Genomic DNA, 14,233 nt, shown 5'->3' on the forward strand with positions numbered 1-14,233 from the left:
ACGTCCCTCCCCTTTCCTCATACTCACATCCAGGATTGGCACCCCGATGCCTTCTGCACCACCAGTGGCTGACATCCTCTCCACCCTGCAGAGCCTTCCTGGCTAGCAGGCCGGTGGGGAGGGGATCTGCAGGGCACCGGTGACCTGGTGTGTGCTCACCCCAGCATCATGGCCATAAGCCTTCCCTCCCTGGGTCTGGTCCATCTCATCCTTCACCTCCCTGACTTCCCCCATCAGAAGAGCACATTTCACCCTGCTCCTCCCTGCTCTCCATCCTCGCCGTTCTCCCTCTCCCTCCCAACAGGGGCAATGAACATTACTGTTACATAAACTATTTTATTTAAATAAAATCGGGGCAGACCTTTTCCCCCATACACACAGGCACATGCATGCACGCACGCACGCCCACATCCTCCCACTCTTCCCTCCACCCATGGCCACCTCAAACCTGGCGGTTCTCATCATGACCATCCTACCTCAACCCTGGGACAGGGGGACACCTTCCATGCGAAGGCCCACTCCTCCCCTGGTCAGTGGCAGCAGCTCATAGGCCTAGGCACAAGGTCTCCTGCCCAGAGTCCAGCTCTCAGCCCTCCCGGGGTGGGACAGGAGGATCAGTCCTCCAAAGGCACCCAGATCCAGTGTAGCTCCCCTACCTTTCCCCATACACAGCGTGGGAGCCCCGCCAGACACCTGGAGCTGCTCCCCGCCGAGGGCGAGTCCCCTCACCCCAGGCCAGCCCCTCCCCATATCAGCAGAGGATCTACAGCCAAACCTGAGCATTCCCCCTTAAGGGATCCTGGACTAGGTATTGTTTGGTTTGGGGAAGAGCAATGGAGAGCAATTGAGCACCAAATTCCCTAACTCCAACCCTGTAGGAGGGTGCTGAGACTTGGCTCTGCATCCTCTACCCAGAAAAAGTAAATTAAACCTAACTCCGCAGCAGGACTGGCAAGGGTTTCAGCCATCGGGACTTCACTATGTCCCCACCCCGCAACACGGACCCGCTAGCACCTTGGCAATGTTAAGGGCCCAGCCTAGAAACGTGATGCACACGGGAGTCCCCTATGTTGACAATGGGGTTGGTTTCACCTTCCCTGACCCCAGTACCCCTCAAGTCCTGCTTTGAGGCACACACAGCAAAGCAGCTTAGGTCACGAGGAGGGAGCGCTGAAGGGACCAGTGGTGTCTCCCAGAGGCACAGAGTCCCACAGCACATCTTACATGTTACACACAGGCAGGCTGGGACAGAGGACCGGGACAGCGGGCTGCCAGGAGAGCTCTGCAGCATCCGTAGGGCCCACCTGGGAGATGGGGAGGTGGAAGGGGCACCTGTCCGTTCACTGAAAGCTGGGGAACCAAGATGCGGGGACTCAGGTCCAGCACCCACTTTCTCTGATGGCTTCCCTGTGCCTTCTAGATAAATTTCCCTGAGGGGGGAAAATCCAGACAGATGGAAGAAGTCAGAAGGGGACAGCAAAGGGGGTCAGACAGACGGTGAGGAGCCAGCAGGAGGGGAGAGCCAAAGACAAGCCTTCCGAGGGGGTAAGGCAAAGAGAGGGGCCACCCACGGGAAAGCCAGACACGAAGAGCAGACTCAGACACAGCCACACCGAACCCTCTGAGGAAAGCAAGGCCCCGAGGAGGGGGAGCTGAGAGCCTGAGGGCCCTCCCTGGGCCAGTGGTGGTAAGAGTCGCACCAGCCACCCTGAGCGGGGTGGGGGGCTACAGGCTGACACTGCGCTGGTGACGGCCCCCGCGGCCTGCGCCGTCACTGCCCCGGCGACCCCCACCCCGGGGACCCAGCTCCTGGCCGTCCAGACTGGTGTGGTCGGAGAGGCCCCGCAGGTGCTCCACCGAGTCGCACTTCTGCAGGTCCGAGGCCACCGTGCGCAGGCTCAGTAGGCTCAGAGTGTCCGTGTCGCGCGCAGGCCCAGGCCCCAGGCTGACACCCTCCTCCAAACCCCCGCCCTCGGCCCTCTCGATGATCCCGCTGTCCCCATCCTCGCCAGCATCGGGCCCGGCCTCGGCCCCGACGGGGGAGGAGCGCCGCTGGCCCGCGGGATGCGCGGGCTGGCCCCGGCGCCGCGCATGAATCTGCTCGCTGATCTGCTCCAGGTTGCGCAGGGCGACAGGAGTAGCGGGTCTTAGCCTGGGCCACCTGCTGCTCCAGCTCTGTCACCTTGGCCTTGTGCTCCTGCAGAGGGAGGGACAGAGCGGGGGAATCCTCTGGACAACTCTCCGAGGCCCCCAGCGATGCCGAGTCCTGGCAGCTGCACTCAGCATCCTGCGCCTCCTCTGCCAGGCCCGGCCCGACCCTGCGCGCCACCAGTCACCAATCCGCAGGGCTCCAAAGGCCACACCCAGCCCCTCTTCACTCCTCCTTCTCAGGTCCTCCTTCCCCACCGACCTGCCCTGCTCCTGCCTGACCTTCCAGGGCCTTCTTCCCAGGTCTTCATTCCCACCCACTCCACCTCCTCTCCCCACTGTTCCCTTTCCTCTTCCCTGTCCCCCCCCAATTCTCACTTCTTCCCCTTTACTTCCCTTCTCCGCCAGCATCCACCCTCCCCATCATCCCACATCCCACTCCCGCAGGGTCATTCTGAGCTCTTGCGCCACCACCTGTCCCACCACATTGGCCTGGTGGATAGCCCAGAGAAGCAGACTGGTGCCCCCCAACCTGTCTCCCTTTCTATGCCTGCCCCCTCTCCAGATGTCCACCCATCCCCCCTCCCCCACTCAGCTACCTCCAGGATCTGGCTGAACTGGGCCTTGAGCTCAAAGTAGGGGCGGCTCTTGCCAATGGCGCGCCGGAGGGTCTTCTGCAGGGCCTGAACCCGGGCCTCGGCCTGCTGGCACAGCCGCGTCACCCGCTGGTGCTCCCGCTCGCCACGAAGCCGCTCCTCCTCTGCTTCGTTCACCTGGCCCAGGTAGGGTGGAGGACTCACATCACTGAGCTCAGACCCACACTCCTGCCCCTGTAGTCTGTCCCAGGCTGCCACTCCGAATGTTACATTGGCAGGAATCCCCCACTGTCTGCAGAGCCCAGAGAGGGCAGTGAGCTCCCGAGACACAAGAGAACAGTGAGTTCTTATACCTGCCTATTGTTACCTGCACCACCCGCCTCTCAGCCTTGCTGCCGCCAGGAGGTGCGGGGGCCCTCTGGACCACTCGTGAGCATGTAGGGAATGTCCGTCTGTGAGCACACCTGCCACAGCCACGGTCCTCAGAGATCCCTCAGTGCTGGGGGCTGGGGCTGGGGGAAGGGGAGAGCCTCACTGTGGGGAGCCACCGCTCAGCACTGCGTTCTCCAGACGTCCGTGCCTGAGCAGGCAGCAGGCAAAGGCTCCAGCCACTGCATCCACCAGGACCAAGGAGCTGGCCTCACCATACCCTGCACTAGAGCCGCACCACATCCTGCCCCACGCAGCCTGGACAACCCCTCCCCCAGTGCTGTGTCGTCCCTCTGTGTGAGCTCCAGAGTAGAAGCGGAGCTCCTGCTTTGGGCGAGGCCATGGGCCTGGACTAAGGGGCACACAAAGAACCTTGAGACAGGACCACTCCTCAGAGGCTGACACTTACTGCTACGGACTAAATGCCTGTGACCCCCAAAATTCTAGCGTGGAAATCCTAATCCTGAGGTGATGGCATTGGAGGTGGGCCCTCTGAGATGTGATGGGGTCATGAGGGGAGAGAGCTCACGAATGGAATTAGTTTCCTTATGAAAGAGCCCTTGTAGAGCTCCCTAGCCCCGTCAGCCATGTGGGAACACAGTGACAAGACAGCTGGCTGTCTAAGAGCTGGGAGGCAAGCCCTCAGCAGACGCCACATCTGCCTATGCCTTGACGTTAGAGACATGGAACATGTGTGGTGTAAGCTGCCCAGCCTCACTGTGGGGTTGTGACGGCCCTAAAAGACTAAGACACTTGCCCTTTACGAGGTGAAGGTGGCAGGCTGGAGCGGATGCCAAGGGCCCTCCTGCTCCCTGGTCCCCCACAGGGCAGTTCGGAAGTGATATACAAGTTACACTTCAAAAATCAAGGTCTAATGGCAGAGCTCAGAAGCAAGAAAGGGAGAACATTCTGAAAAACAGAAGTGACGGGTCACAGCTAAACGTAACAAAGGCATTGAATCCAGGGCATTCAGTAGGGATGAACCGCTGGGTTAGTCCCACATCTGGAGGCAAAGGTTCAAGAAAAGCCCAGAAAGACATCCTAAGTCAGAAGGAAATGTACATGGGACACACTGGAGGCCAAAAATGGGCAAAGAGCTAACAGGTTTTCCCTAAAACAGAATCAAAGCTGAGGGAAGGCTGCAGGAGAGAGCGAGAAAAGATGAAGGGATGACAAAGAAAGTGCCGGAACCAGCAGAGGGGACCCGCTGGCACTGCCTAGCTCACCTTGCAGGTGGCGTGGTTGAGCATCTCCTGCCACGTGGGGTCCAGCCGGTTCTTGTCAGCCATGACGCCCTGCTCGGCCACAAACACCATCTCCCGGGCAGCGTTGTGCATGCTCACGGCCCGCTCGTACCGCAGCGCTGCCTTCTGTGTCTCCTGCTGGGCCTGGGGGAAAAGGGTCGTCAGGACAGGGAGCCCCACAAGAGACCCCTGACTGCCCATGGAGACCAACCCTGGGCAAGGACAAGAGAAGGAGGAAGGCCCACTGCAATGCTGGCTTTACTTCCTAAACTGCACTAAGGATAAGTGTCAAGAAAGTAAAACTCTACAAAGAATATTTTGTAAGGATACAGCTAAGAGAAGAGATATGGGTACACAGAGAAGGGTACTGCCAAAGGAGGCTGAGTGTGTAAAATCCAGCACCATCAAAGGCTGCTGGCCTTTTGCCCTGGAGAGAAGAAAAACCCACACCACTTCAGTGGGAAGGTGCTTAGTTGCTGATTGATACAATCCACTCCAGTCCAGCAGGTAAGTGAATGAAACTCACCAACTCAAGTTCTCAGTTACAGAGAACTGGCTAAAAAAATAACAGTACACCAAATATAAGGAAATATTAAACAGCCCTTAAAAATAATGGCATGGATGGATACTGACTGACATGAAACCGTGTCATAAGGAAAATAAAGGAATAAAAATAGTACACGTTATCCTGTTTTGGCAGAAATATATACCAAAAAAAAAAAAAAGTTAAGGGGTTATCTGTGCTGTATTAACCACATTTTTTACTTTCTATATTTGATGATGCTTTGACACCTTGGAAGCCACGCTGGTCCTCCGAGGGCAAGCGAACTCCCAGAGACAGTGAACTCCTGCGAGCACACCTTTCATGTGCAAATCAACCAATCCAAAGCCCACATCAAGGATGCGAGTTTCAGGCCAAGGGGAAGAGTGGGCGAAGCAAATACACCCAGGAACAAGCTTGTCAAGCTCAAGGCATTTTGAGTGTTTCCTGTATTCTTTGGTCTTCTTGAGACCTTCGCTTGCAGCCGCTTTTATCTAACTCTCACACACCAAGCCCGTGTTTCCCCTGCCCTAAATCACCAGAGGGCCACGTACCAGAAAACTTGAGAGAACATCCCTCTAGCCCAGAGCCCACTAGTTTCAAACTAGCCTACACTGCTTTACCCATTCCTTCCCGTGAAAACCAACCACAGTAAAGGTCTACAATAAAAGCTCTGGGCCAAGCGTTCCCCTCAGGTTTGCTGCCTCCTCGCCCACCCAGGTGCTTCCCCACGCAGCCCTGCACGATGCAGACTGTCCTTTCTCCTTAGGAAATGTAAGTAATAAGCTCTTCTTTCAAAGCAGTTGTCTGTGTCTGCCGCCTCACCGTACTTGACTAACACAAGCCCCAGGTACAAAAATCATGAAGCATAAACGTAGCAGGATTTGGGGAGATTTTAGTTCTCTTCTTATTTTATAGTTACAGGTTACAGTTACGGTCTTCCAACAGTGAACTGACATTACTTGTGTAAAGGAAAAAATAAAGGAGGAAGGGTCAAGGAGTGGAGAGGTAAGCCAAGAGAACAGAGACATGAACCACAGGGAAGAGAAGGGAGAAAAGATATTAGAAAAGGTGTTCCGTCTCACACCCCACACAGAGATAAGGGTGTGGGGCCCAGCTCTGCACGCAGCCCCCCGGGAGGTGGGTCAGTGGGCAGTAAGTACCTCCTTAGCCAGCCGCCGAGCCTCGTAGTAGGGCCGGGCCTTCTCGATGCAGCTCCCCAGGTGGGAGCCCTGTGTGTTGAGCTTCCTCGCTGACTCCTGAAGGATCCTCCGGTAGGTGGTCCTGGCCTCCTGGCACAAGGAGAGGGATGTGGGCAGAGGGGATCATGCATGTGGGTCCCAGCCCCTCTTATCTCTCATATACGCCTCCTCCCCAGCTGCTGGACAGAAAGAGGAGGGATGTGAACTCTAGAACCAACCCAAGGGATGAAGAAAAGGAGCAGCACTCACATCCAGCTGCAGCTCCACCTGGTTGATCTCCTCGCTGGCCTGGTTCAGATGCTCCAGCTCCTCCTGCCACAGAGAGGGGCAGCAAGTTAGAGCAGGTGGAGGTAAGCAGCCTCCCATGAACCAGGCAGGGTAGAAGCACAGTGCACAGACGGAAGGCCCAGCTGACCAGGGAAGGGGAGAGATAGGGGAGAAGGTCACTGTCAAGTGCCTCCTTGTCAGAGACCTAATATACAGCCTCCTGTGACCCTTGCAACTCCACCTCTGTATCAGGAAGTAAAAGCCCCCATTTTAAAGATGAGAAGACTGAGGTTCAGACAATGAACACATGTACACACGTAGTGAAGTGGCAACAAGCCTGTGTCTCTCCATCAGACTGCACCACCTCCTTCTCACTCCCCAGCCAGGAGTCTCCTCAGACCTAAGTCTCTGACCCAGAGAGGACAAGACCCCACTCAGCACACATGTACCACACACTTAGCACAGCTCAGCACCATGAGGCCTGAGAATTCAGAACACAGAGAGGTGGCAGCTCACAGCCACAGGCCCTCCGGGGCGTGAAGAACCATGTGAGGGGTGGGCATGGCAGGAACTGGGGATCTACAGGAGAGCAGGTGCTCAGGCAGGCAGGCTGTGAGGTGAGCAGCCGGAGAGGCTGAGGCACAGGGGAGGGGACACTAGGGCTTGTCCCAGTGGCAGAGGGAACCCCTCAGAGCCGGGCGCCACCTGGTCTGTGCTTTAGGAAGGCCGAGCTGGGCCATGCAGGGAAAGCTTGGAGACAAGGAGACAGGGAGACAAAAGTGGAGGCCATCTGTAGGTGGGAGAGGGGAGGGGAGAGCCCAGGGAAGTACAGGACGCAGAATCACCATGGCTGTGTGGACAATTCAGGTTAAGATTAGAGCCTCCAGGCCTGCTTGGGCAGTGGTGACAGTGACCCCAGGTCCCCACACAGCAGATCCTGTGGGAGGGAGGGAGAGCCTCAGGAGGAAGTCACCAGGCGTGCTGGCCTGAGGGCCCCAGCGGCCCCAGGGCTGGCAAAAGCAGCGACAGAATCTCCCAGGGCCCTTCAGTGTCAAGGCAGAGGGCAGGGAGGGCACAGCCTTGAATCGCCTCCCTTCCCCTCCCCTCGGTCAAGTTCCTGGAGGCCAGGGAGCCGAGGACACTCCTGAGGAGGAGCAATGCCCAGAGAAACGCCCAGTGCCCAGCTACAGGATTCCCCTCCCGGAGCCCTGCAGCCCACGGACAGGCCAGCGGCAGCCAGCCTGGTGTCTGTCTGCCTGCTGCCCCTGGCCCAGGCGCAACCTGCACTTGGCAGTGGGCCAGCGCTGCTCCCGCACACGGCATCTGGCCCTCCCAACCACCCAGTGTCTGATCCCCCTTTAGTCATCTTTCTTTCTATACCCCAGTTCAAGCTCTAAAAGATCTGAGTCAGCAAGTAAGGATCCAAGAAACCAAGTTATTCACCCTAATTACAGTAAGAGGTGGAACACAATGGAGGAAACAAGTAACAAAACCAGGAAGAAAGACAGGAGAATACACATACCACAGCAGTGTAGACACTGCCTCAGGGAGCGCCACAAATGTGGCTCTCAACTTGCCAGAGCAGAGCTGTCCAACAGAAATATATTATGAGCCTCCTATGGAATCTGTAGTTCTCTAGATGCCGTATTTTTTTTTTAAAAAAGCAAAACCAAAGAGATGAGCCTGCAATAATACATTTCATTTAACCCAACATATCCAAAATATCATACTTTCAACATGTTATAGCAACATAAAATAATTACCACTAATATTTCTACATTCTTTTTTTTTAAACTATGCCTTTGAAATCCCACGTGCATCTGACCTTAGGGCACACCTGAACTTGGACAGCGGCGTGTGGCTTCCAAAACTCACGTAATAACGTAAATTAACTATACCTCAGTTTAAAAAAAAATACTTAAGTGCAGGCAAGTTGCTGCACATGGGCAGTGTGATCAGCCACACAACCCACACAATCCGGTGCTCATAAGGCAACAGCAAGCCACTCTGGAACCACGAGCAGCCTCCAAGGCCCAGAAGACGCCAGAGGAAGCCCGAGGGCAGTGCCAACACCCCCCAACACACAAAGCGCTGCGTTTCACAGTGCTGTCCTAACAAGGATGTTACCTTCATCTGATGAGATCACCACAAAGGGCCCTCAGAAAAGGCAATTCCTGTCAGGGTGAGGGGCAGTCCTCCCCCTGTGGGCCCAGCCTTCTGGGGCTAAACTTGGCTCACAGGGAGTTTCAGACAATCAAAGAGAGGAGGTGACCGGTCCTTTCAGCAGCTCCCAATGGAATATTCTTTCTCAGCTCATTCACATTTGATAGACAGGGAACAGTAAGACAGGGAATCAGAGACAGAAGTGGGACTGGATCTAGGACCTGACCTTTTATCTGGCCCTCCTGATACTGGTGACCACCCTCCTAGGACTAAGGATGTCCGTGAATGGCTGTCTCAAAGACAGCAGTACCACCATCGAGGAGAACCACAGCCCTGGTAAGAAAACACTGATTGTGGGGGAGAAGAGAAGGAGGTGGGCGGAGGGCATGCTGCAGTATTCCTGTGGGTGAACCAAGGTCCAAGCCTGGAGCCCACTTGGTTCCACAGCCCAAAGGGCTCCCAGACCCTGACAAGATCATTAGAGGAGTGAACAGCTCGATGCAAGTCATCCTCACTGGAAAATGAATGTGAAAGGCTCTGGCTGTTGGCCCACAGAAGCAGGCACGTCTTTCAATACAGAAACTCATACCTGCGAAGCACCTCCAGCAATTAAAAAAAGCCTTTTGTTGACTCTGAGGTCTGCCCCTTCAGAGTCACAAAGCTCTTTCTAACAAGACAAGGAGACGGGCGAGCAGAGCGGGCTGGAGGCCAGGGTGGGCAAGAGAGCCGGGGTGGGAGCAGCCAGGCTGGGGCAGACCCAGGGCAAAGCAGAGCAGGAAGCCAACAAGCACCCGGGGCTCTGTTCTAGGCTGTTGGCGCCACGTTCCATTTGGTCTGCTTCACCAGGGACTCCTGGCATCTGGCTGAAATGGAATGCGAGGAGGATGAGGCCTGAGTCAGTGTGCATCATCCATCAGAGAGCCTGCAGCCAGCAGGGAGGGTGACCTTCCCGGAGCAGACCAGGCGCACTACCAGGACACCAGGCCATGGAGCCAAAGGCATGGGTGCTCAGGCTAGAGACGCTCCTGCCCACCTCAGGCAGGCCACTAAAATACTCAACCCCAAAACGGAGTATCACCTTTAAAAACTGTGAACCACTACATTGTACACCTGAAACAACTTAGGTAATATTGTAAATCAACTATACCTCAATTAAAAAAACAAACACAAAACTCAAGCCCACAGTCAATCAGCAGGGCCAGGGTGATCCATGACCCGAAGACTCAGAAATAAGGTAAAAACAACTGCCCTGCAAAAGCTAAACTGACACTTTGGCAGAAGCCACAAAGTCATCCTGAAGAGTGTGAGGAGGAGGTCAGTGGACGTATCCACTTACTTGGGGAAAGAATGTGCCCATCACAAAGAGGCCTGAGAAGTCACAGGGGAGGAGAACCAGGCCCCTCCTAGTACTGCCCTCCTCCACTCCTTCCTGCCCCTGGGACCCTGGAGCTCTCAGAAAACTGAGGACCAGCCTGGAGGCCTCAGAAAGTATGTCCATTTCAAGACACAGACACATTCAGTTGACTTCCCTGGCAGACAGCACACTCCGTGCAGGTCTGGCTTCCCTCCAGCTTCGACAGGGATCCCACCAGACAACGGGGGGCACAAGCTGCCTGCCTGCCAAGAATCCCCACTTCCCACGTCATAAAGAGCCTCACCCTAAGGGACCATTTCTGGCCGTTCCAGAAAATACCTGAACAGGGTATCTCCAGCTCAGCGGACTCACCCAGGCTGCATGTTAGAACCACTTCTCGCCCCACCCAGAAGGAGAATTCACAAGTCTGGCACGGCTCAGGAATGGGTGTTTTTCAAGCCCCAGGGGGGTTCTGATGGAGCTGTGGGTAGAGACCCACTGAATGCACTGATCCAAAGTTCTGAAACGCAGTACCAGGATAACACGATCCTGTACACTGTCAACACTAAAAGGGACCTCCAGACACACACCTCTATCTTTCTCTCATCCAAAAGAGCCCAAACCCAGAAGGCCCAAATGCCACCGGCCTCCTCCATGAAGGGTGCCCCTCACACAAGGCTGGCTTTCCCACGCAGCAGGGAGACGCTGAAACCCAGCTGAGAACAGAGCACCGGCCCGGCCCAGCCTCATCAATGAGGGAGGCCTCTGCAAGACTTTGCCTCCCTACATAACCCACAACACTCCACAATGTGTCTCCCAGTTTAGCAAGAGACTAGGGTCTGCCTGCCCCCCCTGTTCCAGTAACACTGCAAGGTCACTGACGGCCGGGTGAATCTTTCTCCTGCTCAGCATTCTCTGGCCCTCACAGAGCTCACACCAGACAACTGTCTACGGGGACAGAGATGTTCTGCTTGTGCACTGCCAACAGCACCTGGGGAAAGGCACTTTTGCTTTTTATTTAATCGTAATTGATTTTATTTAAGTTACCCACACGCGGCTGGTGGCTACTTTATTGGACAGCGCAGCATGAGGGTGCCTTTTCATCCTACCACCTTTGCCTGTGTGGGCACTGGAAAAATATGCAGGAGCAGGAGAGACTGAGCAAAGAAGCGGGAGTGGATTCTCCTCTGGAGTGGGGCAAGGAATGCTGCAGGGAAGTGTGTGAAGGGCTTCAGCAAAGCCCTCCTCCCTGACACGCAGGGGTCTCTTTCCCAAAGCGTGACCTACAAACTTCCACCAAGAGACAGGAAAAGGGAGCTTGTGAAAGAAAAGAATCAGAGCGGGAAGGAGCTGTGCAAATTAGCTAGATCAACCATTCACTTTACAGATAAAGAAACTGAGGCTCGGAAAGGTTATGTAACTTGCATGAAAATCACACATCATTGGACTAGAGGTTCCTTGAATCTCAGCCCAAGGCTTTTTTCACTACAACTTGTTTCCTTGGTGCACAAAGAATCTACAGAACCAGCAGGAGAAACTGAGCTGTTTTCAATGTAATGCCCATGAAACACAGCAGAAATAAATTACTGACTCATGCCAGCAAATAGTTCACCACTGCTCCACTGTAAACATGGACACAGCTTCCCCACACACATCCTGGGAACCCCAACCATGAGAGGGCAGGAAGGATGCTAGAACCAGCTTTGATTTCTTCTTGACTCACTGAAGTACTCTAATAAAGGTCTGTTGACAGAGAAGCCTGGGAGTGTGAGCCCTGGGACACTCCTCCTCACTTACAGAGACGTGAGCCACCTCCACGTCAGAATCCTGAAGATGCTACCATACCAAATGGCAGGCTCAGGCCCCAAATACACAGGACAATCCTGACCTTCACCTGCCGAAGCAGCTTCTCCAGGGAGCCCTTCTCTGTCGCCGCCCGGAAACTGCAATCCAGCTCAGCTGGCCATGTTATCTACTCCACATGGTGCCTGTCCTCATCCACTGCTCCCAGGTCTCCTTCACAAAGTTCTGCCCCTCTACCGACTAGCCAATTAATGCTCCAAGACAATAAATCAGCTCTTTCATTCATCTGATAGACCCAGCATCCTCAGAACCAGAAATCTGTATTATGAAGGACTGACCACAGCTCATACATGTCTCTGAACACATAGATTTCCTCAGAGGCCTAAGCCTGATGTCACCTTTATGAGACATGAAAAGTCTCACCTTTCACAAATGTGAATGTCCCTGGGAGGCACTGATGAGGTGAAAGAAGGGAAAAGATTCAAAACTGCCTTCTGATCTCAAAGTCATCTCACATCCCACTCACGCTGCATCTCCAAGCCAACAGCCCCTTTGCGTTTTTTTTTTAACTGTTTTTATTTAAGTATAGTCAATTTACAATGTGTCAATTTCTGGTGTACAGCACAATACCTCAGTCATGTAAAAATATACATATATTTGTTTTCATATTCTTTTTAGCCATAAGTTATTACACGATATTAATTATAGTTCCCTGTGCTATACAGTAGAAACTTGTTATGTATCTCCCTTTGTTTACTCGGAAAAGAAACAACAGTTCGACTGTCTCCTGACCTAAAGTGTGCTTCCTGCATCTGCTGCCAATTTGTCTCTTCACTTCATCAGGGAAGCCTTCAGCAACATGCCCCAGGCACTCAGGCCCGGCCTTTCTCTGTACTCCCACTGCACACAACTCTTGTGGTGCTAGTCACACTATGTTGCAATGATTTGTTGACAAACTTGTTTTCCATTCCTGCCTAAGTGCACTGGGAAAAGAGTTAAGTCCAACCCCTCATTTATCGGACAGCTCTTCAGAAATGCTGGGATCTAAGCTCCCTATGTCTCCCCTAGCTCAGTCTTCTCACCTGTATTCTAGGATCCAGCTCTTCTTCTTCTCTTGGGGACAATTTGGCTTCACTGCTGTTGCTTCCGCCTCCTCCGGGCTCCTCTGCGACAGGGCTCCGAGGGACTTCATCCTCTACAACTTCCGGCCGAAGCTCCCCCTGTGGGGTCTCCCGCCCCCCTGGAACCTGCCTGAGTTCAGCCATGCTGACAGGGAGAGGGCAGAGCCCTATGCATAAGAGAGGATTGACATGCTGGGACCAGGGCCCCAGCTTGGGGCTTACTGGGCTCTGGGTGGACAGAAGGGTTTCTCTTCTCAAAGGGCAGATAGAGAGGGCACAGGAGGGATTTCACACTCGGTTAGAGACCAAGATTCAAGTTGTCGGTGGGGTCCCTAGAGCTACAGCCTTGTATGTGCAAAAGTTCTTCCCTCCCCGTCCCAAGGAGTCCACTAGGAAAGACCCGGAGCAACAGCTCCGAGGCAGGGGGCAAAGGGGGCCTGGATCCTGGGCCGAGGCCTGTGAGAAGGAGCACCATTCGGGAGGGCGGAGGCAGGCGCCTCCAGGCTGTGGTGGCAACTGGAGAGAGACGGCTGGGCCTGAGCAGAGGCTGCGGGATGCGTCTCTGGGGAGCTGCAGGGGAAACAAAGGCCCAGTCCATAGTTAGCACTAGAACGTCGGCCACCAGCTCCTTTCAATCCCTTAACCTCCCAAGGACTCCACTCTCTTCCCGGCACACCCCCACGTTCAGACCAACCCCTGAACTTTCCCGCGTTCCAGGATCTCTCGCCCCAGCCCCTCCCCCACTAGCACCTCCCAGACTTCCCTCCGTGCTCTCATCCTCCCCACTATCCCCCGGCTTCTCTTCTGCCCGCCCCATTCCACTCCCCCCTCCCCCGGCTTTGCAAATCACCTTGTAACCCCCAGCCCCACCCCATCTCCTCTTCTCTCTCCAACCCTGCGGACAATCCGAGCCTCCCGTTTCCAGCCCCACTCTTCCGCAATCCCGAGGACCCTGGCCCCAGACCTGCTACACAGCCGGGCGCAAACCCACACACCCCCCGCGAACCCTTTCCAGTTTTACCTCAGTTTACCTTCCCGTGCGCCGAGCTTCTCCACTGCAAACAATCTTCCCCCGCCCTCCCCGCAACAAGCCGGTCCAACCAAATACGATGTGGCCGATAGGAAGCGGAAATACATAATCTGGTAGCAACGCCCCCCCCGCCCCGCCCTCGCGCCCCTCCCTCGCACGCTCCCCTGCTAACCCGGCCACATCTGGATCCCCAACACTCGTCCCGCCCAGCCTTCGGTTTCCGTACAAAATGGTGCCTCACGGCGCGCAGGTTCGCCGTATGTCGCCTCCAGCCCATCCTCCACCAGGGCAAAATGAACTTGAAATGTGGGCGTGTGTGCTGAGAACAAACTAGG

General features: G+C 55.0%; 1 protein-coding gene across 1 annotated transcript; it reads right to left on the minus strand.

The window, feature by feature from the left end:
* Positions 1 to 316: 316 nt before the first annotated feature.
* Positions 317 to 14,001, minus strand: SH3BP5L (SH3 binding domain protein 5 like). Its single transcript, XM_032477258.1, is given in 8 exon segments — positions 317 to 2,133; positions 2,135 to 2,197; positions 2,748 to 2,921; positions 4,400 to 4,561; positions 6,122 to 6,250; positions 6,410 to 6,472; positions 12,830 to 13,438; positions 13,890 to 14,001. Coding segments are annotated over 7 exon segments (1,182 nt in total). The 5' UTR covers positions 13,013 to 13,438; positions 13,890 to 14,001; the 3' UTR covers positions 317 to 1,725.
* Between the last annotated feature and the right edge of the window lie 232 nt (positions 14,002 to 14,233).

The sequence above is a fragment of the Camelus ferus genome, chromosome 3 (genome assembly GCF_009834535.1).
Source record: "Camelus ferus isolate YT-003-E chromosome 3, BCGSAC_Cfer_1.0, whole genome shotgun sequence".
In the NCBI taxonomy this organism is placed as follows: Eukaryota; Metazoa; Chordata; class Mammalia; order Artiodactyla; family Camelidae; genus Camelus; species Camelus ferus.